Genomic DNA, 27,835 nt, shown 5'->3' on the forward strand with positions numbered 1-27,835 from the left:
TTTTCAATTGGAGAATGGAGATGGGGCATTGACATTTCTAAACCATAAATCCTAAGTGATTCGTCGCTTTTGCAATTTATATCGGAAAGTGCCGGTATAAGGAGAATACGTAATTTAAGTAATTTTTCGTAATTCTATAGATTTAGAAAATAAGAACAGCCTAGAAAATGTCTCATTTTAAACTAATATCGTCAACAAAGGCTTCCGACGTGATACCTGTAAACAAATATTTGTCCGAAAAGACTGGCTTAACCGTAATTATAGCAAACGTTGAAGGACCTGTTGTAAAAGGATTTTTCTGCTTAGGTGAGTAAAATTTTGCTCTTTATTCTCTTACTTTTGTCCTTAGGTCACTCAAATTATCATTTTTTTAATTTCAATATAAATATTACCAAATGTAGCAACGGAAGCTCACGATGATGACGGTTTGCCTCATACATTGGAACACTTGATCTTTTTGGGATCAGAGCGTTACCCTTACAAGGGTATTCTCGATCTTTTGGCGAACCGATGTATGGCTCACGGAACGAACGCGTGGACGGATGTAGACCACACTTGTTATACTATATACACTGCGGGAGATGCGGGTATGTTGACTCTGTTACCCATCTACCTGGACCATATACTGAGACCAACTCTTACGGATCAAGGATTTCTGACGGAGGTTCATCATGTTGATGGTGACGGAGATGACGCTGGTGTGGTGTACTGTGAGATGCAGGGTAGAGAGAATACAGCGGATAGTAAGTAAGTACAGAATGCTTAACAAAAGTTAAAATTCACTTTTAATTATTATCAAGTAACTTGATTTTAAATAACACTCATTTATTTTAGATGTGAGTTAAGAATGCTCCGTGCTATGTATCCCAATAATGGCTATTCTTCTGAAACTGGGGGTATCATGAAAAACCTGAGGGAGTCCACTGATAACACTAAAGTATGGAAAATATTAACACTAAACACTTATAATAGTTGTTGTTGAGTAAAAAATAAAATATAAAAAAATATAATCATACATCCGATTTGTGTAAATGATTATCATTAGTTTCTCTGTTTTGTGCTTAGGTGCGAGATTTCCACAAGAAATTCTATAGAGCTGAAAACCTAACAATAATTCTAACAGGACAAATCGACGCCCAAGATGTTTTCAATGTTCTCACCACAGTTGAGGATGACATCATTGCTAAGGTAATTCAGATAAAAATAAAACAAATCACACACAGTTTATAATCTAGAGTTTACATTATTGTCCCTCAAGGTCATCATGTTGTTTTAGCACCTTCAGTTTATTAGTACTAGTAATAAATGGAAAGATATGTTTTAAGTTTAATTCTTCTTGTTTTTTTCTTTTGCATACTGCATACCTATATAATTTACAAAACAATTAAAATAATTTAATTTAACTGTCCTACTTTGTTTATTTATAAATTAAATTACAATAATAGCATAAAATATATTCAGCGGGAGAAGGAATCTCAGGAAGAGTGGGTGAAACCCTGGCAGACTATACCCCCACCACCAGCTTATGGAGAACTTATAGAGAAGTGGCCAGCGGATACCGAAGACTGTGGACAGGTAAAAACTAATTAAAATTTTTGTAGGTGGTAGATCCTAGCTGTGGTGAAATTACTATAGCTCGAACATGGGCTGACTGAGGAAATACCATCCTGTCACAGAAGATCGGCTTGAAGTAGTCTTATACGGCTGCGTTTCGTCCAATGAGTGAGAGATCCAGATTCCCTCTTCCCATCCTTTCCTCTCCCTATTCCCCAAATAAGGGTGGCAACGCATCCGCAAAACAATGTTTCGATTGTCCATGGGCGACGGTACTTCCTCCATCAGGTAGGCCGTCTGCTCGTTTGCCGCTTTTGTCATAAAAAAAAATGCCTATAAGACTATATGATGATTATTGATAAAAATGTCTAATGTAGTGTTTATTTTTATATGTTACCAGTGCTCTGTTTGAAAACCAATGTCATGAATTCGTCTGCTAACTGCTAGGCTGATGAGGTAGTTTTTAACTCTACGATTTTCAGGTATTGTTCGGTTGGCGTGGACCTCTGTTGATTCAGGCCGGTGCGTTGCACGAGTTGACTGCTTGTGCGGTGCTGCTGCGGTATCTATGCGACACGGCTGCGGCGCCGCTACAGCGTGCACTTGTCGAGAGAGAGGACGCGTTGGCTGGAGATGTTAGTATTATATAGAAATCGCAGTAACACTATCTACCTATAGCCTCTATGTACCATTTAACATAGAGTGTAAATTTATTAGCAATTACTGATTTTGTGTGTCTAAGCCATAGCAGCAGTATTAATAATAAAAATCTAGATTATTATGTATATTTTTTTACGATTATAACCCTTTTTAATTTGATTTTGTTCCCTTCAGGTATCATACAATCTCACAGAGAACATGGCCTCATTGATTAAGATAGAGCTTGATAATGTACCAGTTGATAAACTAACTCAAGCTAAAGAGGAGGCGCTGAAGAGTTTGAGAAGCGTCAGGTCCGGGGAGGAGGCTATCAATATGGACCGCATGAAGAGATTACTCAGGAAACAGTTGAGGGAATGTATGGCCAGCCTTGAATCTGAACCACATCATGCTGTGGCTTTTAGATGTATCGGAGATGCACTTTATTCCCAAAATGAAGACGATGTGAGTGATATTCCAGTTAGTTCTTATTTTGTACTGTTTATGTAATTTAATATATAATTTATATGAACAGTTTATAAAACGGATGAATCCACAACAAACGATGCATGATCTACTAAAAGAGAGCAGTGAATTCTGGGTTGATTTGTTGAACAAGTACTTCAATGATGATCTGGTGGTCATAGTTGGATCACCCAGCATTGAGTTGCAAGCAAAGTAAGATGCCGTTAAGTTATATAATAGGTATCATTGTTATTACATTAGAAACAAAGAAAAAGTAATAAGTAATTTGCAGAATGGCAGAAGAAGAGAAGAAGAGAATTGAGGAACAGCAAGCTCGTCTTGGAGAAAACGGTTTAGCAGAGAAAGCCAAACAGCTTGAAGAGGCCATGGAGTTTAATGATGTGAGATTTTATGTTTTTGGGCTATAAATAACAGCCTCTTTCAATTTTCATCCACAATATTTAGTAAATATCTTTAGTTGTTTAATATATATAAAATTTCTTTTTGTATTTAAAATACATTCAATCATATATATTGATTATAAAAATATTTTATTGAAAAATGTTGAGAAGATTCCTTGTAAAAATCTTCTTGGTTAAGGAATTTATAGGACCTGTTATGATGACTAAATTTTAACTTGAATTCTAAATGAGATAACTAAACATAAAAAAATCATAATATAAAGATTTAAAACATTGTATGTGAATGAAATTAAACCTTCTTAAAGCTCAGAATGTAGTATTTAACATGACAGAGTTGAGGAAGTGATTATTTTATAGCATATTACTTATCAGGATGTATATTATTTCCAGCGCCCTCCTCCCCCCGGGACCCTGGCGTCTGTTCCTGTACCGTCCTGTGACTTCAAGTGTCATTCCATCCGGTCATGGAGTTCCGGAGAAGACTGTCCATATCTCGACCTAAAACAAATGCCGCTGTTCACCAGACTGCACAGCCTAACAACTAATTTTGTATATGTTAGTGCTATGTGTGAAATATTATTATATACAAAATTACCTATCGGTTCTCATGCACTTGATAGTTATGTAATAAATATGTCAGAACAACACATCCTTCTTAATTATAAAGCCTATTATTTAGGTTACCTTAGTCGGAATCTACACGAATCAGCTAATGTTATGCTTATTTCAGATCCATCTAATTCTGGATACTACCAACGTGGATCAAAACACTCGCAAGTGGCTCCCTCTACATATGAACGCCTTGGGCGAGTGCGGCGTCTGGCGCGGGGACACCTTGATACCCCATCAAGACGTTATATCGACAACGGAACAACTCACTGTGTCCTTCCAGAAAGATATTGGCTTCGGCAGAAGCGGGAACTTCTCTGTCGGACAGTTCGGAAACTTTATCAATATTGATGTTAGGGTAGGTCATGTTTTATCGTCGTTCGCTGACCCGCACCTAAGGAAGTGTTTTATTATATGTTCTTTATTTGTAGTGTGAACCAGCAGATTACGAGGAAGTTGTTAACCATCTCTATGAAGTTTTGTACTGTGCTGAAATTACTAAGGAGAGATTATTGGTGTTCGCCCAGAGACTGATTAATGAGGTTTCACAGGTAATATATCAAAAAATGCTCATAATATTTGTTGCTTTTGTAAATGATTTCCATTCTCATTATATTTTAATTACAGACGAGAAGAAACGGGCACAAGATGGTTCACGATTTACTGAGAGATTCTCTATACAGTAAAGATAGTAATGTCCACTGGTGCACGGTGCTAAGACAACAGAAGTTCCTCAAGGAGCTCATGGAGCAGCTTAACGCTGGCGGGGACTCGGCCGACGGCGCCATCTCCGACGCCAAGAGGACGTTCAAAGACATCACAGAGAACGCCTGGCTCCACCTCGCCAGTGACTTCGACAGATACAAGCTGAGTGCTGCGCCTTGGAAGAGATTCGCCAGGGAAAATGAAATTGTACCGGCGGAGTGAGTCGTCTTACGATATATTATAAGCTTTTACGTAACTCGCAATGTATGTATCTATTTCAACTGTTCGAGTGAAATCTTACAACTCAATTTTTAGGCATATATCTTTAAAACCATTGTGCCCAAACGGTGTACACAAGTTCTGTGTGGATAGCAACCTGTGATTACATTTTTTACGACATTCTTAATCCAACAATGTGGCATATCCAAAATGGCGGACTGACTAAAAAGGGGGTTCAGCGATAACTGACACTCCAAAAATAAAGAAAAGTAAAAACCATTCTTTAAAAATAAGCTTCTAACTTAATACGCTTAAACGAAAAAGGCACATTTACGTATAAACTTTAACCAAAGTGTACTTACAACCTCATAAATTTTTCATATGTTGCGAAACCCTGTTCATAGATTTATTTAGAAACCAAAGTGACGTGATCGTAACAATAAAATTTTTATATAAATACGATCATACTATATAACCGTGGTACCTGTATATAATGAAAAATATATACTATAACATAAATAAACTACTACCACAACTCAGTCACGGTACATATACAAATGATGTTCCTCTTATTGTAGTGTTGTACTTTTCTGTCACCACCTTATATTACAGATCAATAACTTCATTTACCGTTTTTATATTATTAAGTTTTATTTTTGAGGTACGTGTCTGTTTGATGACTTCGAGCATCATCCAATGAACAAACACACACAGTGACCCTAATATAATATATGTAATAAATAACGTAATCAAATTCGAGTCGCTCACTTCTGAATAAGACTGTTCCATCTGTCAGACCTCGTCGCTACTTGGACAGTGAGCTGTTGAGCGAATGTCGTGTGAAGGCGGTGGTTGGTGTTGGAGGTCTGGAGTCGTCGTTCGCGGCCCAGGCCAGCCCGGGGCCCGTCGGCTTCGATATCAAAAATAACGCCCCGCTCGCTGTAGCACTCAACTACTTCACACAGCTAGAGGTATACTTTACTACTGTATACTAGTTACTTTTTAATACACGAAGGTTCATTGAACTCAAGCTTAAATTTCATATATCCCTGAAACCCACTCGTGAGATCTGATGGCTGACTTGTTTTTTGTACAATCAATGACATAGACATGACATATTTGTACCTAGACGAAAATGTTCTCATTGCTATAAATATTGATTTTCGTTCCGTTCTATTTGCAAGAATTCAATTTTAACTGAAGAGACGCATGGAGATGTTCCAAAGATGTCTTTAGTGAAATATGACACAGTATAGTAGTACTTATGGACTTTGCAGAAAAATCGTGCCCAGTTTTAAGTCTTGTATGTGACGCTATCCTGATTTATTAACTCGTAAACTGTGTTAGGGATCATGTACATTATTCACAATATCTAAACTATTCTCACACTATGAATGTTAATTCCTTAATTCTGTATGTGTCTTGATATTTTTTTGTCAGGGTCCAATGTGGCGTCTGATCCGTGGCGGAGGTCTCTCGTACGGGTACAGCATGTGCGAGGCGTCCGCTGAAGGAAGAGTATTCTTCTCATTATATCGCGCCACCAACGCGGTCGCTGCTTACACTAAGGCCAAATCTATCGTTGTAAGCTTTGAACATAGTCCGATTTGGCACATTTGCAATAATAATAATCACTTAATGGATTTCGTTATTTATAAAGATGTGTTTCACAAGCACTCGTTTACTTTGTTCAATTCAGGAGGAGTATTTGTCTGATGGTAAATTCGATGAGGACTTGTTCGCATCAGCCAAGAGTGCGATGGTGTTCGAGACGGTGGAGGCGGAGAAGTGTCCCGCCGACGTCGTGAAGCAGTCGCTCCTGAACTACATGAGACAAGTCGGTGACGATTACAACAGGTGAGTATCAAGCAATTGTATCCCGTATACCACGGACAATGTTCAAAAAAATAACCTTATATTAGTGTTTTAGACCCCGCTATTGGGTTTTGTATTAAATAGTTGATTAGTTAAAATCTGTTTGGTTTCGGAGGTGGTCGCAGTGTGGAGACATTATAGAAATAAATAAATATATTAGTGAGACTTAAATAACATGTAATTTTTTATATTGTCTCAATTTATTCAACTGTATTGTATACATTTAAAGAGCTGTGGGTCTATGAAGTAAACTCAAATTGTTATCAAATGTCCTCTGTTAAAACAGATTAACTTAATCAATCAGAGACACTATGTTTACACTTTATATTATATACAACGAATATAAAAAACGAATAATAATATATAAAAAGAATATAAAGTTATTAACAGCTATACATCACGGTATTCAGGAAGCTGGTGTGTTCGCTGTCGTCGGTGTCCCCGGAACAGGCGGCGGCGGCGGCGGCTCGCTGGCTCCCGGGACTCTTCTGTCCCGAGAACGTCGCCCTGGCCCTCGTCTGCCACCCCGCCAAGGTAGCCGACATGCAGGCCGCCTTCCAAAAGTTAGTATTACACTAAGCACTCATAACCTCTTTAACATTATTCTCAAATGTCTCCTATAAAACATTTTATAACGTATTGACGAGTATCATTTGTTTCAGGATAAATATTCCGCTAGACGCATACGAGTCTATGGAGGCGTCCTACATCAACAACTAGAGACTAAGTCTATACTGTAGTCTAGTATTTTACTGCATTTGATACTAAGTTTTAACAAGTATATTTTTACACTTTTGTTCGATGTACAATGAACGGATTGTTACAGCGCTATACATACAGTATATAATTTCAAAGTTGCTCGGCTGTGCCTTAATGAAAGCGGTATGTTCGATGCCATTTTATAGATGTTGTAATACACTTATTTTATCATATTTTTTTTTATTCGTGGAAATAAAAGTCGACATATTTTTGATGATATAGTTTTAATCACCATTAATCTTAGATCTATGTCTATACAAAAAATATAACTTAAATATAATCAGATATTTAGTGAACATTATTATAAATCATCTCACAACCGCTGCAACATCTCCATATATAATAAGAACTTTTCTCGGAAACACCAATTCAACATTTCTTAACAGTACCACCCACTAGAACAACGCAATACAGAGGAGGTTTTAATTCACATGAATATTTTATTTGAAACATCAATAATCTTATATCAATAATTTATGAGCTTTTCAAGATTTGAGCTCAGCGATACAGTCTGAATGCGCACACTATGTCCTCGCACAAGGATGCCTTCAAGAATATAACGGTTACCTTAAATATTTAAATCGCTTGATTGAATTCAATTTCGATGATCACAAAATGAAGAAGAAACGTTCGTGGCACTAATTTAGTTTGATATTTCCACTCCTAATAGGCCATAACATGTTTCATGTCTTATTAATAAAACAAAGATAATAAAACCTTTACTACTTCATAAATTTTTAACACAACTTGTGTATGTGCTGATATTTACATATAATGATTATGATAACACGTGATTAACGTCGTTTGATCGGCCAGGCATATTGTATATGCTGCAGATTCGTTTAAAGCACCGATAGTATTAAAGATATTCTCATCGTACAAATGATAATGTATCAATTCTTTACACATTTCAAATCAACAATGATGTTTTGACACCGGTGTTTTTTAATAACAGGGCACTTGCGATTTACTTAATAAATTTAGTAATAGGATTTGGTAGAACATTAATATTAACTAAAAATACTTTACACTACAACTCCTAACAGATTAAGAGAACCTAAGGATGACAACTCGCGAATATTAACATTTAAAATTACTCTAAAATAGAAAGGCGGCCCCATTTACATTACTTAACGTCTCGCGTAGACGGACGACACGACTAACTACAGTGTGCACGTTTGTAACTGTCGAGGTGCATTCACTATGAAAAAATACAAGGAAATGCTTACAGTGAAAATATACATTATAAATATAATAATAACCGAGAGTCAATATACTAAAAGGATCTCAATTCAAAGTTACCAATACCTAAATAGTTCACTTTACATTGATGTTTATCCTCATGTCAAAACAATAGAGATTACTAAAGATCAACACAACAAAGTCGATACAAAGACTATGTGGATGTAGTTCACGATGTTATAATATGACTGTAAATGAACGTTTCTGAACGTCTCCTGGGAACTGAAACTAATTCACGAGATTAAAAACAAAAAAAAATAACCATACAAATATTGTACTTAATATAGTTTGCTAACCATGAACATAGAAGGGCCTCCCACGATACATAGATGGAATGACGAACGTGCAAACTATTACGATTAGAAAAATATATATATATGTGATTAACATTTACAACTGGATGGAATTTAGACAAAAACAGAGGCTGCGGGTCACACCAGCTCGCACACCTCGTAACAGCTACCTTTGGTTTCCGACATCGCCTCACGGAAGGTACTGGAGCTTCACCTCCACGTTCATATTATAGAAATAAATCGTAATGTACTCACTGGTACTACAACTAAAGTCGACTACAGCGGACACAGTACTGTGTCGGCTCGACGTCATCTCCTAAGCGATTATCACTTCAGGTCACGAATGTACATTAAAATATTAATAATAAGAAATAACGTCCGTCAGTCCGGGGCGGACGGTGTGGTACAGGGTGTTTTGAATGTTCCATGTACATTATATAGGGTGTCGTCTACATAATCGAGTTGGTGTCTATGGTGGGCGCGTGGCTGCGGAGGGCGTCCCTGATGTAGGTCCCGATGGTGCCCTCGGCGATCAAATGGAAGAAGAACAGGTGCTCGAAGCTCTTGAGGGAGATGGAGCGAAGAGCCGGCAGCCGCAGCAACAGAGACGCGAACCGACCCTCCTCAGAACTGTGCGCGCGGCGACAGTACTCGTCCAAACAGGAGAACATCTGGAAATATCATATATTATATGTATATAATTTAATAAACGTTACTCCCAACGAGGCGACTGTTTACGTCACATTGATTACCAGAAAATATTTATAATATGAAACATTATATTTTCTTTTATACCCTAACCCTATATACATGACATTATACATTTGTAAATTTACAAACGTTGTATAAAATTTGATTTAATCAATTATTATAATTGTAACTGAAAATGTCATACATAGTCATCTTCTTATATGTTAATATATATATACATATTATGTATAATAAATCGTATCCGATAATGTTTGTTCGTACACAAACGTCGTATGTGCATACAATACAGCATTGATCACTATCCTCGCTGTCCGCGGCACGTCAAGGGCACTATAACGAGCAATAACACATTAAGGTTAAACCAATAAGTCAGCTTAATCAGACGCACTCGCTTTCTGCGAAATCTCAACCGTCAAAGGTAATTTTTGCTCAAAAACGACCGCCTAATTACTATAATTCGCCGTAAGAGTACTCTCGTTTATTGTAATAAAAAATATAAGCTCATACCTTCTCTCGTAGAACGTCCACGTCCTGTCTGTTTTTAAGGCCTTTTATGTCTGAAACGGAAACATCAACAGTATTATAAATGATTACAGATTTAACACACATTTTTTTTTGTCCAAAATATACGTTAAATATTTTTAACAAATTATTTTATTAAGCTACTAATTTTGGTTTTTTAAATAATTTGGTAGAACTTAGATTATGCACCTTTGTATCAAGCCTGATGTGTATATATTTTTGATAGTATAATATGTGTATGTGTATCTATTATTCTTGTGTGTGTGTGTGTGTGTGTCGTACCGGGGTTGAGCAGCACGATGGCCTTGAGCGCGACGTACTCGGCCTGGTCCATCCTCAGCGCCCTCATCTTCAGCGAGAGTTCAGAGAGCACGCGGTCGAAGATCTGACCAACGCCGGCCTGAAGCGCTGAGTTACGATGGAGGGTCATCCCTGGACAAAGACAAGCATAACCTCATATAATAATTGAGATATATATATTTAGGAACGATTTGTAGATCGTTGGAATTGAGGTGTTGTTGAACACCATGTATAATGTCTTTAACAAAAGCGTAATAGTTACTACAATTCAAATTCAGGTAATTTTCCTGATATTTATATTACTGACCTGGCATGAGACACATCAGTTGTGGCGGTGGCGCTGTCCGAGTGCCGTCTAGATTCTCTCTCTCATCTTCCAAGTACTGGAAATTAATAAATTCATATTATTAGAATTCCAAATATATATATATATAGCCAAGTGACAACTGAATTTACCAAAAATAAAGAAGAACCAAATACCTAAATAAGTGAGGCAATATGAAAAGAAAAAAATGATTTAATACAAGAACGGTTATTGTATATCTTATGTCAGAATGAAAGGCTTTATTATTATTAATTGATATATAACATGTACCGATTATATTTATTTATCAACATCTCACTATAAACTATTAAATGTAACATAATATTTAACTTTCATTTATATCATTCGTGATTCATTTCTTGCCATATTTCGTTATATTTTAAACTAAAATTATTTTCTCTTCATACATTATCGAGCTTTTATATTAATGTTACCAATTTTTTGTTAAATGTTGCAAGTCTTAACAATATCCTAGTAATCTGGAGCCTAACTTCCAAATAATAAATATGGTATGTATAAATGATTTATTAAAAACATTAATTTCAAACAACTTTCACATAAATTAAATAATTTCACTTACATAGGTGAATAAAATAAAACAACAAAACTTTTTTATGTGCCACTGCTCTTTGAGCTTATAATTTTTTTGTTTCTTTGTCTGTCTGTATGTTAAATAGTCAAAGTGATATTACATAATCTATTTACCATCAAGTGAAAATTGTATTAAAACAAGGCCAGCCATTTGGACATTTTAATTAGCAGTTCACATCAATTCTTAGTCTTACTTCAAAATAGAAAACTTATTTATATAAAAATAGATACTTTTATATAATCTAGTACACATTTGTTTGTATGTATGTGTGTTCATACCTCCATACTCCTCCAGGCGATGGCGAATAGCATGAGCTCGTTCCAGGAGGCCTTGATCAGTATGACCTGGTCTTCCAGCTCCAGCTGACTGAAGTGCGGTATGTCACGAGCCCATACTACTAATGCAGCGATCTGTTTATTACCTGGAACATTCAAATTTTTATATACAGATACTGACATATTAAAGAATATACTTACGAAGATATTAATATTACTTTTAATTCGTTTTATATCTATTAGATTTCTCTATTTTCATTATACACTATGTGTTGCCTGCGGCTTTGACCGATTTGAAATGAGATTATCCCTGGGGGTTGTCATTTAATTTCTGAAAACTTCTTTTATCAGAGCCTTACTCAGTGTCAAGGGGCTACTTTAGAATAATGCCCTTTGGATAAAAAATATATATATTATACATATCATTGCTCCGTATGACGTAACCTACTAACGAGTGCAATTCTGGTCAAAATCGGTCCAGCCGTCCGAGTGATAACTTGATAATCATGATACACTTAATAAAGTATACGGTTACAATAATTACCAGACTGATGTTATAAATAAAAATAAATCTTTAATAGAGTCCTTAATAAATAGCCTTGTAGTTCATTGGTGCAAGTTATAAATAGTACATGTACGGAGCACGTGACAGTAAGTAATTATTATTAAGGCATATTTTATTTTATAATCTACTTGAACAATATTTATATAAGCATCAAATTTGGTTAGGTAGAGAGGAGCTTGGACAGTGGAGGTGAGCGTTTAAGGCGCGTCAGATAGGGGCCCCTTAAACCTACACCTGGGTCGCAAGTCCCTAGCACTGTTGAAGCTCCTCTCCCCGCAACGCGATGGACCCGGCACCCGCACGGTGAACCAGGGAATGCTGAGAGGTTTCGTCTCATATTTTGTGTATTAGAACAGATTGTTTAGTACATACGTAATTTAATATCATTTTATTTATGAGTAATAATGAAATGCATGTTATTTCTTTCACATTCTCGTCTATTCGGCCAACACTACATTAGAAATTTTTATTTTTATTTCATCTCACTCCTATAACTTCATAACCTGTTATGTTAAATTAAGCATGTTTTTCTGTCAACCCGAGTATTTAAAGTTTTAATCGCTTTATTGAATTCTATATAATTCTACAGATATATAATATTTTTTATTTGCAAGGATGTTATTTATCTAATTAATTGATTATAAAGTATACGGAGACGGGGTATATTCTGTATTTTTTTTTTATTTAAAAAAAATTTGTAATAAAAATAGGTTGTATATTAGAAACTATTAAATTAGTCAGCGTGTTGTGAGCAATATATTATTGTAGGTCCAGTGCCTTCATAACAACGTAACAGACATCGTATGACGTCATCAATACATGAACTACTCCGTGCATATTTCTTGAATGTTGTCATATTTTTATTGCACCAGCTTTTCAGCTTTAAGAAAAGATAATTATATTTTCGAGAGAATTTATTACGTATTCTTATGCTTTAGAAGGACAAAATTGTTGGATATAAAGATATAGATGGCATGAACGCTGTAAATGGTAAAATAATTATATGTTTTACGTTGAAAACTAGCTTTAGACTTAAATAGCTTTAGAGTCTGCCGACACAAAGACTACTTAACTGTGCAGTAAATTTTCTTAATAATTAAAAATAATGGAAAAGTGAATTTGGTGAAGTCTCGACCTCATGGTGAGATTATGTTTCCTTTCGATTATTTTACAAAATATTTCTAGATTTAATCAAAAGCACATATTATTATATGGGGCATTAAAGACATATAATAACAGTACAAACATAATGTATGTATGTTTGTGTTATAAGTATTAGGAATATTTACCAATCTGACAGAGGCTGGAGACGGGAGCCCTGTATCTCGGTGGCACGTTACTGTCAGGACCCACGCGGAGGAATTGGAACTCCTCGTTAGGGTCCGCCACCAGAGATTCCATCTCAAGGAGACGCTCGATTGACAGCTCCTAGTAATAAAGAAATAATATATACAAATAATAACTACATACGACGTCCGAGATTAAGGGAAAAAAAAAATAAATAAATTGCGGAATTGCACGGAAAAAATTTAAGTCGTCGTAAGATATTCGTGAAATGACCTTACTGGTATAAAAGCATTGATGTTACAGAGTGCAGAAATAAAATATATATATATTCAACACGGCCATATTCTAATACATACAACAGTTACGAGGCGAGCTATCCTTGAGTGAAGAACGCTTCACAAGGACCTCCACACGTAACCTTCTGACCAATGAGGTTGTTTATAAATGTACACCTCACCTACCTCACATCATCAAATCAATGAATACTTTTTAATTCGCTCCATACTCTACACTTTGATAAATAAATTAATTTATTAACTAGCTGTCACATTCGGCTCTGTCTGATTTACTGTTGTGATACTTTCCTGAGGCTTAAAAAATAACATTATTATATAATGTTTATAATGCAAGAAATAACCTAATTCTATGTAAATGAATAATTGTGATAGCGGAACATATTTTTTTTAATTAATTTAATAATACTACAAAAAAAAATTTTACATTTCTATGCGCACATTCAAGGCACTTATTTTTAATTATTTATTTTATGTTTTTAACCGACTACAGATAAAATAAGATTATGTTTCAAATAACACATAACTCAGTTTTTTGTTATGTTTATAACCAGAACCGGTTATTAATGCTCTAATAAACTTATTATTGCACCCCTTGGGTTTTGGAGCTACATGAATGGAATGCACAACAATTTGGCTTTAATTTTTGTTACATATAAAGTTCAAAATGGCATAAATAAAAAAAAACATAAACAGCCTTATAACTAATGGTCGTGGTAATTTCCCGCCCACACACGAACCGACAATAGAATTATTAACATAGTATTATATATAGCTATTATAATTGCGAAGGCTTTATTGATTCTCGCCCCGACGCGATGTTCTGTTCCGTTACTAACAACCTACCAAACATGTGCCCATAGCACCTACTGTTTAATAACTTTAATACTACCGTGACATATACTATCGATCGAGTATATAATATCGATTATCGATTTTTAATACTAAAATGTTTAATTGGCACTAAATGTAATCAATCCATTTTTGTTTAACATCGAACGTTATCGATATAGCAATGATTTTGAAAGTCCTAAGTAGCCACGTTGATGTGCAACTGATATTTTATAAAGTATCAAATTTTAAAAAACTTTTTAAGGGACGTTAGAAATTCCGAGGATTTAGGAAATCTGATATACTATCGTGACCGCGCATAAAACATACAGGAAATAGCAGCTGTTCCAACAAATGGTGTTTTGATCGAAAACACACACACACAAGAACATCTTTATACATACATGTAGGTATGTATGTGTTTAACTGAACTTGCCAATTTTTTTACAATCTATATAAATAGATTTTACAACACAAATATAATTCAATAACCTATTATAGAACGTTATGTATAGTTAGTTATATCGGAGCTTCATCAATTCTCATATGGAACGAATGTTCAATTTAATTACGCACAAAATATGTATATATATACATTATATACCGTCTAGCTATACAGATTACTATATGCATGGATAAAGTAAGAAACCGATCGACGAACATTATATCAGAGGTTAAAGGGGCATTGGCTGCAAACTATACAACCGAATTAAATTGATAGGCAATGCTATAAACAACGTATGGCGGACAACATTTGAACAGTCATACGATTTAATTACAAGGGAATTTTATTTAACACGTAAAAGACAATTTAGAACTTACTTGTGCATACAACAGAAGATATCTTTTTTATGAATTCAAGTATTTAATTAAAATTTCATCTAACAATCTCAGTAACCAAAACGGACGTGTCCGAGCGATGCCCGGTTGTAAAGCTAGTGTATTCAAACACGGAGTTAATTAAATTCTGCGGTTTCGATGCAACGAGCGTCACTGATGAAACTTAACGTCCGCGACAGAAACAAATAAAACTTGCTACAACGTAAATAACTTAATGTATATATATTTTAAGTCGTTATGTTTTACGACGAATAATAAAATTATGATTACAGAACGCTGTGGCTTGTTAAATATTATTATGATTGGATCTCCTTGTTACTAGCGCGTATAAAACTATTGGATATATGTATAGGTACATTTAATATATTCAACGTCGATTATATCAAGGCGATGGAATATTTAATTGTGATTTATTATCATGTTTTTGATCTCAGATTATTACGTTTTTTTTTTAATTAATTATGATATAAAATATTTTTAATTAATACAGAACTGTAATCTTGCCTTATATGTATACGAATAAAATGTATGATATCATATAAAATAAACGAAAAATGGATGTATGTACTATCAACTAATACATTGTTGGTTACAGAGAAAAACAAATGTGAGGTAAACCACACCTTCAAAAAGAACTAGGGTTTTCAATAGTTGTAAATTAAATACGCAAGTAACAGAGGGCAGAAAGTGTGTTTGTGCCGACCCTGAAATGGGAGAAGATGAATTCGAATCAAATATTGTCGTATCATTGACGTTACCTGTACTGAGCTGCTTGGATGTACGTCCTCAGCACCCCTTGCAGCCCTCTGCCTCTCTTCCTGTACCGCCTCCCTCTTCATCCCGCACGCCAGACATTTCTGATAGCGGCAGTACTGGCACCTATTCCTTTGACGCTTGTCTATTATACAATTCCTCTCCTCGCGACACGCGTACGTCAAATCTTTACGGACGGTCCTCTTGAAGAATCCTTTACAGCCTTCGCAGCTGTAATATTGTTTTGATGAATTTTCATTTATTTTATATGGCATACACACATACATATGTGTAATCTCTTTACATTGTCTCCTAATTATAGAAATATATTAAAAGTATTGTATAAAGTATTCTCAATAAGCATTCAAAAAATGTTTCAAACACGGATGGGCATTAAAAGCGGTGATCCTATCTTCGATCACACATTGCAATATAAATACAAGCGACGTACGTCATTACAGACAATAATCTGTAAAGGAACATTAATGGCGAAGTAAAATAGAATCGATTTCAGCAGTTAAGCAATCCCGAGTGCTTATTATCCCCCGCATCCAGGGCAATCAAGAGCAAATGAGTCTCTGATCGCAAGAAAGTGTACTTGGGCAATTCATTGTGCAAGTCAAGACTCATTAATAACGCAACATGACACGTAGCATCCTTAAGGCACACTCATGCTTGATCATTGTAAAAACATTCTACATCCAATGTCCTACACGCTACAAGGAATAATACAACAATCCAACATCCGTAACGATTATGAAGCAAATTGGAAACAAAATTATTTCTATTAAATATATTCTAGATCTTCGTATTATCGGAACGCTATGATAACACCTTGTATGGAATAAAGAAAAACAATTTTATCTGAACGATAAAATGCATATTTGATGTCATGGAAAAGATACGTCTAAATGAAGCAGTCTTTTGTTCGCAACTTTGCTGATTTTGTATAAAAAAATACCAGACTAAATCCATTTTGTCTGGAATCCGCATTATGCTTAATTCTTGATCGACCTCTATAGTTCATGAATATGAATCGTTTACAACATCTCGTACGATATTTAAAGAAATACACCACTTTCACTTAACATCGATAAACAGCTGTGCCCTAAAATCGACGTTGACTTCGCGCGAAGCGATATCTTGTCCGGAAATTATATCATATTTTTAAATCGACGGTGACTCGGTTATTTTCAAATCTAAAAAAAGATAAACGAGAAAAGAAAACAAAAGTATGAAACACTGAAACCAGTTGTGGCCCACATATTTAATGTACACAAAATATATATACGTTACATATAAGGACGGATCGACCTACGAACGGCTCACGAGACTTCTCAAAGGAATGCGAAAAACGATCGACATAAAATGTTAACAGCTTCATTTTACATTATTCTTAACATCACATCTATAATATGAATCGATTATAAAAACAATATATATCAGTAGAACAAGTCAAAGATGAGTAACTGTGTCTCATGTTATTGTGATATCTGAAGTAGAGATTATGTTAAGAAAATCATTGATAAATCAATTTAAAACACCCGTGATCCATTTACCTGCCCACGTCTGAATGATTTTTATACTAAAGTATTCTCAAGGTGAAAATAAAATGTCTCTCGCATGGAATTACAGTCGGCCGGCGATCGATAGAATTGTAAATTGTTTCAATAATGTATCAGATCGTAGAAAGGTGGAATAGTGTATGTACGCAGAGCAACACCCACGCTCTGGCAGCGGCACTAAACTCTTTGAAGCGTTTTACACACAGAAATATTGAATTTTGTGAGATAAAATTGTTCTTTTGAAGAGCAGATTGCAACGTACCCGCTTCATACCGAACTGTCTACGTTATGTAGATACTCCTACATTATATTTGTACGAACTGTCTAGAAGTCTAGACTTGATCCAACACAACTATATATAACATACATCATTCAGACATCAAACTTGCTTTGTTAAATCGTTACTGTTAAACGTTAAATTATTATTTGTCATAATAATTAAAATAAGCAACAAATTCGTCAACACATGTTATCTCAAAAGAAAATTGAAAAAGCCACTCTATTACGAAAACTTATTTGTTGATGAACGGTTTAAAAGCGAATTAATTTCCGATTTATTTCATATGAATTTAAATATTAAGTGAAGCTGAAATTACATAGTAATTTGAGTAAACATCCCAGCACCGACGGAAAATGAAGCTTCAAGTAAAACTAACATATTCTTTTAATCTTAAAAATAAAAATCGGCGAACAGATGTACCTAAATTTCATATTTTGTAAAACTATTTAATAATGAGACACCAACTAAATCATTGATATTCTCTTCTTTTGGTATTTGTTTCATTTTCCTACAAAAATATTCTAATGGTATTTTGAGTAAAATGTCATATATATATGTTGTTATGTAAGTTACTTTATATCAGCGGTAAATCTTAAACGATTCGTTCTTTTGCATTCCAAAGTTTCGCGTCCCTAGATGGTCCTATGTAAATTTTGTTGCTGTATTCTTTATGAGAAAATAAATTTCAAACTAAAAATATTCTTGTTTTTGGTCGTTTTTATTTTATAAAATATTATGGGAAACATACAATTCCTTATTATAATGTTTTGAATTGTAATTTTGATTAAGTTTCCCATATATTAATAAATATATTCATTCGCTTAGCGACGATTTTTCATAAATATAAACAAAATTATATAATAATAAGGTTTTTACTTATTACTTACTAAAAATACACACATATTCTACGTTATTAAATGCTAAGCAGTTACTTATATATTTTACATAAATTACCTATAAACGCCGTAATGTTTGCCCGATGCTCTGTCTCCGCAGATGGAACAGAGGTGCTTGGATCCGCTGAGCGGGTGATTCGGGGGATAGTTCCTCATGGCCGAGGGTGAGGTGGCGTCCTCCCTCATGCCGTCCAGCATCGCTGTGTCCGGCTTCATCTCTGGTGGAGACATAGGGGACATGAACCCCGATTCTATGTTCAGCCCTGAAACAAAATTGTTCAATAGATACACCAAAAAAACAACACTTTAACGGCAAAAAAATTGCTATATGCGAACTCAAAAAGAAATCTCCATATAACATTACTTTGTTTTGACAAAGTACGAAAACATTCACCAAAATATTAGCCATTATACATTCGTTTTTTATGCCTCCTATTTGTCAATACATTTCGATTGATCTCTTTGTATTCAACAATATATTACATATACCGCTTTGGTTATGTATAGAGTTAAAAGTGTTTATTTCGTAAATCAGTCAAAACTTTTAACTTGTTGTTAAAAAGGTTTCGTTATTATTGTCTCTATTTTGTACAGTACATCACCTAGGTGCGTCAGGACAGCACATCATCCACACCCAGTCAATCAAGTAAACTGATGATTAATCATATCGTAACATTAATGATTCAAACAGGATAACGTACTGTGTAAAGAGACATGGACAATAGATAGAAATGGTGTTGGGTGATTCAGAAAAACCCAAGAGAACCGGTCCTTTACAGTTACCACTTTGTGGTGAGTAAAAGAAATAAAACACCCTCTATATAAAAATATCATATAGAATTATTTCCTGTATTATTTTTTTTCATACTGTTCTGTTGTTTCTCTGCTGTTAAATATATTTTCTAATTTCTAGCTTAACACTGACGAGTTTAAAAAGTATATATCATAGCAATTTATTTCTTTTATCCTCGCAGTAACATAAGTATTATGAAAATTATAATAAAACACAAATTTTCTTCGGCTCTTCGTTATTTATGCGACGAGGCTACCAAATTATACAAAATAAACAGACAAACCGTTTATGATAATAGTCCCTTAGTATTCCGCGTTATAAATTACAATTGCCGAACGAAAAACACGACACACACACGACAAAAGCCGACTTCAACATTGCCTTAAGGAGCGGCCCAAAATAAATTACTTACCCGGTCTCGATGGCGGACCCAAATAAAAGAAATTTGAGGTACAATTATAATCACACGTATAAAATATACATTAAGTAAATACATAACATTGTTTGACTTTAAAAAAATATATATTAATGTTGTGATTTAATTATAAACGAAAGTATTAGATTTCCAAAAGTATTGTAGAGAATTTTCTTAACAAAATGTACAAAATAAAAATCAATCATCATTTCTAAAAATAACATCCGAATTAGAGTTTTGAGAAAAGCGAGCTTAATTTAATCATAATAAAGATATATTACTCCTGAGAAACGCTAAATAATTATCCTAACGTGCCAACAATATTATGAATGTAAGGAAATATATTATTATCTGTGTTTGTAAGTATTTTATTCTATAAAAGCGGCTCCTTATAACGGCTAGTGAGATCATTCTACTGCAGGATGAAAATCTACATCAAAAACTGGGACCCATTTATCGATACATAGGTTTTTTCTACTGAAAACTCCGAGTTTATACTTTCAGACTTTGTATAAAATTAAAAGCAACCGACGAGCGGACAAAGCAATTGAGAATTATTACACACTTCACACACACATATACACTTCAATTATATACTTACAGATAATAAATTTAAAAAATATGTGTATATATATATAATATATGTATAGTTATGTGAACATTATGTTGCGTCATCCAATTAAAAATTTATTATGAATAAAATTTTGAGGGTATAAATATAATTGCACCTATCAAGTAACAAGATATAAGTCCGAATTAATTTAACATAAAATATTTTCTTAATTGTCCATTAACATTAGAAACATACAATTGACTTATTAATTAATTTAATTTGTTATTAATTAAATCGAAAATAGAAATAAATCTCTTTATATTTTTGTACCATTATTCAGCATAATTGATGTATATATAATTTTATCCTAAATATAACTACGAGTGAAGGGCTAAGATATTAATAGTAATATAAAATTAATAATCTATTTTTTTACTTTAAACCACTTGTTTTATAACTATCATTTTCAAAAGGCTGTTCGTTGAGCTGAAAAGATAAAAATTTCTTTGAGATTTTTATAACCTAATAACAAACCAACACAACTGCCAACAGTTATCACTTTATAAACGTAATACTGTACAAAAGATGCATCTTTAAAGTATATTAAAAGAAAAAAAATACTGAAAACAAAGAGTTACAAAGCATAAATCGAATAGCGTCGCAGACGGATCGATAAATCCCTGCACATCATGATTTAAAATTTTATATGTACTAAAAAAAAAAAAAAAACAAAGACTCCACATATTTTTTGTCTTCTCTATTCAACAGCGTACCGCGCAGTTCGTCATGAGATGAAAACTAACAAATTGTGTTATGGAAATTCCAATATTTATTGCCTTGAATGTAATCAAGTAGGTATGCGAACTGAACCTTCGTGATATTCCTTTGTTCTACGTTGTAATACATAGGAACTTAATAAAACTTTCGTATATTAATCTATACGTATTCAAAACTATGACTAATTTGTTTTAACATAAGAATACCTATAATATATATAACTTGTGTTACTGTAGAATTGGTAACACTAGCCGATTCATTTGGACTCGCTCGCCTTGCATTATGAAACAAGGAATAAAATATAATAAACATTTCAATTAAATAATTATAATATAAGCATAAAGTTTCTATTGGTGTAAATAGATAACTTTGCTTATTTTATTGTATTCAATCCTCTCCAAAGCTCATCTTCCGTATTTATTTTTTTCTTCCAAAGCTAAAATCGTATTTATTATGTGGAAAGTAATAACGTAATTTGATATACTTAACGTTGTTGCCATATTTTAACATTATTCCCACACCTTAAAGGGTACTTATGAGGGTGCGAGGATGCTTGGGACAAGATTGTGATCAAAGAAATAGTAAAAAAGATATATGGGCTATATAAGTAAATATTTATCGATATTACCGACCTGTGTATACATTTATAATTATATTGTAATAACAATAATAATAGCTATTATTTTGCAATTTACATAATGTTAATTTATTAAAAGTATATAGATAAATGCTGTACATGGCTTTACAAACAGCTTAATCCATTCAAATAATGATTCCTTTCGTATTAAATTAAATTTAAATAGAACCAGTCGTGTGTACTTCGCCTTAACAATATTCAACATATATCTTTAATTAATAAATAGATCGGAAAAGATCTCATAAAGTCAGACGGGATTTGGTAATGACGAAATTATAATATGTCATACATGGATGTGATGTTTTTAAACACCGGTATTGTGGTATCATTAATCACACAGTGTATGTGTTTAATAACAAGTTTTTAATACTTATCGATCTTATGAAAATTTAATATACGTACGCCCTCGGCCCCGGTGAGTTTATGGTTAAGTTTGGCATTTATTGTAATACAATCGAGTCGTATGTAAAAGACGCAGGAATTATGATAATTGGCGACGGTGGCTCCGGGTACGGGACTGCCTTTAACTCAGAAAGTTAACGAGAAATATAATTTGCACAGGATGCTATAAAATAGAATTTGACGCTCAATTAGGATTGATTGTTTGAGTCGCAATCTATTCGTTTTCATATTTACATTTGATGTCGAGCGAAAATTAAACTCGGCATGTTCCCTTTGAACGCTCGCCCCTATATCTACCATTAAGATCTAGTTATAATAATTTAAGGGTCGGATATAACGACGTCGATTGTGGAGAATGGAATTATTTGTGTATAATTGTTGAAACATTTACATTGCATGTCGATAGAGCAGTCGACGTTGGGAATGTTCGAGGATGTTCCTAGGGACTGCAGGAGAGCCGTCGAGGAGACTGGCACCGCCTGCGCCAACTGCTGCTGAGGCCCCGGCGGCGCCGGTCGGGCCCAGTTGATAAGCGCCGTCACTGACATTGTCGGCTTATCTTTCTTCGCCACGCTCGACATGGCCACTCTCTAACATCCTCACATCACTGCACCACTAAACTTCACTCTCGACCCGATCGCAACACAATGTGAACACTCACGAAGGCGATTTATCTATTTTTATATCGTATTACAAGTCAGACGTAGACCGTGCTATCGCAGTAGACGCTGGGGACAAAGCGGACGTTGTTATATTGTGATAATGTTTGTTATTGCAGTGGATGCGCAGACGCAGCGACGGCTGTATCGCCGTGCACCGTCAACAATGAGTCGTCGTTAGCGAGTTAGCATTGAAGGTTACTTGTGAAGTGACTAATGCGCGCTTAAATTCAACGAGCTCGAAATTGACAAAAAATATAGCTGGCGACTTCCGCGCGGTTACTGCCACGAAGGTCTCAGCTCGACAGGCCGGCTCAAGGTCCGCATACAATCATACGTGAATAAATCTCATTTTATGACGAAAACTAGTTGTTGTAATCGATTTTTTTGCGTTCCGTTTTGTAAATGATATAGATATGATGCAAATATTAACATTTTATCGCTGCTTTGGAACTGAAATCCTCTAAATAATTGGACTCGTTAGAGGACGGCCTTCGTAGCTACCGCTGTTGTAATTAAGTTTTGCGTCATGAATTGATCTCCCCCCGTCTGCTTTTATATAGTATAAAGATTTCGCTACGTCACGATGCCTACTTTGTGATATATAATCTAATACAATATTTGCCAAGTCAGAATTACTTACATAAATTTATATCTATTCGAATCTTATCAAATTCTCCTAATCAATATTATTCATTTATTTCGTATTTTTTTTTTAGTATACCAAATAACTTTATTTTATTTCGGTTTATCCTCATTTCACTATTATGATTGAAATTTGAAATGACAAATTTTCTTGTAGCGCGAATTCGTAAAGACTAATTAATTGATTAATTCAGTAAAAACACGGAATTCCATTTGTTTAATGTTTGGTGAGTATGGTAGCCATCATCAGCGTCACCCCATATGTGGGTGACTGTAAGGTGACCTTGAGCTATGTGCGCACCCGCCTCCACGTACATTTAGTTTTTACTATTAGAATAACACTAAGGCGTCATGGTATCACAAATAGTTACATATACATCACACAATTAGTACATTTTTGTTTTTCATCACTGTACAGCGGAATATAATCTTTATATTATATACATATACAAAATGCTAGGTGGGTCTTATATACATATTAATATATAAAGGTATCTAGCTTATATAACAATAATAGTGAAACAACCGTCATAAAGGAATACTCTACAATGCATGCAAACCGGCATTATGCTGAACATGCCAATTTAGGTAGATATTAACAACATAGATAAAAAATACAAATAAAAAACACTAAAACCAAAAATCTCCAAATTGGCATGCATATTTATGAATTTACTGGTAGCAAACCTGTTTTTCTGGACTAGAGAATAATATACCCGTTGTAAAATCATTTTCCTTTACATATTAAAATAAAGTCAACTTGGGTAACTTATTACGATTGTCATTGAATTTCAATAATTGTCTTTCAATATGTGTGTAACCAAAGTTACTGATGGCGCACCGTCAAAACAAACTAAGCCAACGTTATTTCAAAACTGTTTCCTACAAGTTTTAAGCGGCCTTGAACCACTATTACATATTCATAACTACAATGTTGTGATTGAAAAATTCCAAATTTATACGAATTATTAAAGGTATATTTAAAACCAAAATATTTTGTTATATCAATAGAGAACTAAATGACGTTGACGTAACTTGTATCGCCTTGTATCGCCTATGAAATCATCTGACTGTGATTACAATTTAGAAAAAAAAATATCTCAACGAACATACGCATAAATTATATGTAATGTTAAAATACGATCAGTATAGCGTGTTCACCGACATTATGAAGTAAGATCTAGCTATAATGATTGAATGAGAGTAGATTGTTCCGAGCAAGAATTTTTCCACTTTCATTTACTTTCATAATAACGGACGATAAAAATGAACGCGGTGTTGCATGTGAAGCGAAGCAGTTCTTTGTAACAGTGCGACACTCAGCAGAATGGTATCGATCGCACCTGACCTTATAATATCGCTGGCGATACAATTAATGGATACGACATGTCCGCATAGCTCATCTTATCGCAGTTTCGATAAACACTTTCATTGCAAAAGTACCAGCTGTTGAAAATTAATAGACTCCAATTACATGAAAGACAATACGATTAAACGTGAAAGTATTTTATATTATGAGAGTAACGTTTCAGTGGGCCAACTAGTGTTGGTGGATGTGACACGACGTTGGTGTCCTACGTGCGTCCTAGACTTGACCTGATCACCGGGGCGCGGTCTGGCGGAGGAGGAGGGCAGGAGTGAGTCAATGACGCGCGGGGGAGGGGAGGTGCACTTGCCGCGAGATATAGGTAAACGGAACGCTGAGCGAGCTCGGGGGCCTGCGACCTTGGCGATTCAGTGTGGACTACAGGTGGTTTTTGTTTGCACACCGCTAATACGAGATCGCCGATTCTCACTGGCCAGCGACCACTGAGCGGTGTCTGGTGAGCCGGTCGTCGGACGCGAGGGGGGATGACAACCGGAACTTGATCCGAAACAATGCTTCTTCATTTCCAACACCGGTCACGCGCTTATATACCATCATATACAACACACATTTAATTACATATATATGTATATATAAACTAAAGCAACCTCGCCCTGAACTAATTTCCGTCGCTTTAATTAAACGATAGGTTTAAATGATATTGAGTCGGTTCTTAAAATATATTACATGCGATTATATACTATCTTATAATTTACGTGATGTATTATATAGCACTCCATGAAATATCTCCACATAAAATATATAATTAATAACATAGAAGGATGTACAAAACAAGAATGATGTAATCGTCTTAAATATCATCACTAATAAATTTATTCCGTTCAATAGAAATATAACGAATGAAGAGATTCAACCATTGACAAATTGACTATAGATAATTAAATAATATATAATACTAAGTAAAAAATAACATCATTCGATGTTAACGATCCACAATAAATTTATAATAAAATCGATGTTATGAATATATAATGACTATGAAAACATTAGTATACGTATAATATATAGATGTGTTACATAATACCGACAGCGAGACCTTGGCCGTGACCAACCGGCGGACGCTTTCCGAGGCGTGACGCGGCTCGCTCACGCCCGCGATTAGACGTCAACGATAACAATTACATTTTAATAACATTTGATGTGAGAACTGAGAAACGCACATAGACTATAAACCATCCGACAACACACAGATTATATATCAATAATGTTTTTTATCAGTTATTCAAACTCTTTTCAAATCAAAGTCGTTAATTGGCATTCAGAAATCGTACAGCGGCTGATATAAACTTGAAATGGAAAGGTCTAGACACCTCTGCCCCAGTGCCAAAAGTTCTGTTTCATGTAAGCCGACTTCCTACTCTATATGGTTTTTAGTTTTATCAAAAATCAAAAGCGTTATAGATGCAAAAATTTACTTCTGATATGGTACACCGGAATGAGGACTTCGATGTCCAGCATCTATTCCTCAACAAGAGGCGAAGCCTTTTAGAACTTAAAAGCCCTTGATGTGAAACATTATTTCATCAAAGCAATACAAAGATGTGAAAGTTATTTTGTTCAAAAACTTTAGTTTTATATTTGATAAAAAAATCACAAACTATTGCGACCATAGACGTTTTCTGATGATACCAGCTATTTAAAATGCAAATTGAATGACAGCGATTAAATATAATAGTTGTTACTTTGACTTTAAGCGACAGCAAAGCTACATTAATTAAAATTAAGTTTCTACCACTGACGAATAATCTTCTTCGTATAAAAGTATATTAAAAATAACAATATAGTATTCCAAAAGTGAATAAGCATGAGGGCGGCAATGAATTCTAATAAACTAGAAGACCTTGACAATCATACCATACATTGTAACAAGCAGAGTAATAAAATAACTTGTAAGCAATAAGGACATTATTGTAATTGTATGCTAACTTTTAGTCAACATAAGGAAATAAATACAACTTGGTACAGCGACATTGCTCACTAATAAATTGGATTTAAATCGTGTTCTGTGAGTTCTGATTTTGAAAAAAAAAACATTTAAATTTCGGAGTATTCTATATGGAATTTTAAATCACAGAAGTTAAGAATGATTTTTATTTAAAGTAAAGTTAGAAGAGGCATTGCGAATAATATTGATTCCATTTATTTGTTAAATCGTCACAAACATTCTTACAAAATTGAATCTTCTCTTTTTGGAATCATTAATAATTATTTTTAAATGTTCTTATTGACTTACAAGAAACGACGGCGTGTAACTTAGAGATGAAAGATTTAATGTAATAGTAAAAATCGGATTCATGGAGGAAATCCGTTAACGTGTCGGCCTCATCAGTGATCTCTTTGGCACGCTTCGAGCGATCCACTACATCACCCTGACGTCAACATTTCAACGGAATTTGGATATCTATCGTGTACGAAAACGCACTTCACAAATACAGAGATGCAACACCTAGCACGATTAAACAGATAACAGAATTCATTTCAATGGAGTCAATACACTTGCAACCTTGCAATGCTCTTTACGACTCAAGTCAGATAAAGACATAGGGCATAAAAACATAATAACTTTATATGCGCACAATATTAGGAACACATCATTGCTCTTCGATGTTTATCGCACAATAATCGAATTTCCATCGAAACATTATTTTGCCCTTTCTTTATACTTTTTAAATGTCTACAGACTATATTGCATATTTAATTAACTCTTTCATAGAGTATAACTTTTTTTTATAATAATTAGAAAGTACATA

The 27,835-nt window shown here is 34.4% G+C and overlaps 2 protein-coding genes across 6 annotated transcripts in view; one reads left to right on the forward strand and one right to left on the reverse strand.

Annotated features, from left to right (window-relative positions):
• On the forward strand, positions 1–7,461 carry LOC116779462 (uncharacterized protein C05D11.1-like). Its single transcript, XM_061521550.1, has 18 exons — positions 1–306; positions 402–747; positions 835–937; positions 1,066–1,188; positions 1,462–1,575; positions 2,037–2,189; positions 2,389–2,658; positions 2,729–2,871; positions 2,951–3,059; positions 3,471–3,635; positions 3,811–4,047; positions 4,121–4,240; positions 4,317–4,612; positions 5,410–5,584; positions 6,054–6,197; positions 6,313–6,470; positions 6,899–7,051; positions 7,151–7,461. Exons 1-18 carry the CDS (start codon positions 168–170, stop codon positions 7,206–7,208), a joined length of 3,006 nt encoding a protein of 1,001 aa, XP_061377534.1. The 5' UTR covers positions 1–167; the 3' UTR covers positions 7,209–7,461.
• Positions 7,453–27,835, reverse strand: part of LOC116779430 (protein ultraspiracle homolog) — a 22,798-nt gene continuing 2,415 nt past the window's right edge. For 3 of the 5 annotated variants that reach the window (XM_032673696.2, XM_032673695.2, XM_032673694.2), the window contains exons 2-10: positions 22,786–23,122; positions 18,876–19,080; positions 16,082–16,307; positions 13,362–13,500; positions 11,511–11,653; positions 10,623–10,698; positions 10,298–10,447; positions 10,001–10,050; positions 7,453–9,453 (exon numbers count right to left, since the gene is read on the reverse strand). In XM_032673696.2, the coding sequence (XP_032529587.1) occupies positions 9,232–9,453; positions 10,001–10,050; positions 10,298–10,447; positions 10,623–10,698; positions 11,511–11,653; positions 13,362–13,500; positions 16,082–16,307; positions 18,876–19,080; positions 22,786–22,975 (1,401 nt within the window). In that variant the 5' untranslated portion in view covers positions 22,976–23,122 and the 3' untranslated portion in view covers positions 7,453–9,231. The remainder of the gene's footprint in view (positions 9,454–10,000; positions 10,051–10,297; positions 10,448–10,622; positions 10,699–11,510; positions 11,654–13,361; positions 13,501–16,081; positions 16,308–18,875; positions 19,081–22,785; positions 23,123–27,835) is intronic. The other 2 variants (XM_032673698.2, XM_061521565.1) reach the window with 1 other exon arrangement.

The sequence above is a fragment of the Danaus plexippus genome, chromosome 2 (assembly GCF_018135715.1).
Source record: "Danaus plexippus chromosome 2, MEX_DaPlex, whole genome shotgun sequence".
Taxonomy (NCBI): domain Eukaryota; kingdom Metazoa; phylum Arthropoda; class Insecta; order Lepidoptera; family Nymphalidae; genus Danaus; species Danaus plexippus.

What these genes read in the sequence shown, in the direction of transcription:
- LOC116779462 (XM_061521550.1), top strand. Translation starts at nt 168, where the DNA reads ATGTCTCATTTTAAACTAATATCGTCAACAAAGGCTTCCGACGTGATA. An exon ending in AGTCCACTGATAACACTAAA is followed by an intron (nt 938 to 1,065) that starts GTATGGAAAATA and finishes TTTTGTGCTTAG; the next exon opens with GTGCGAGATTTCCACAAGAA. An exon ending in CTAAGGCCAAATCTATCGTT is followed by an intron (nt 6,198 to 6,312) that starts GTAAGCTTTGAA and finishes TGTTCAATTCAG; the next exon opens with GAGGAGTATTTGTCTGATGG.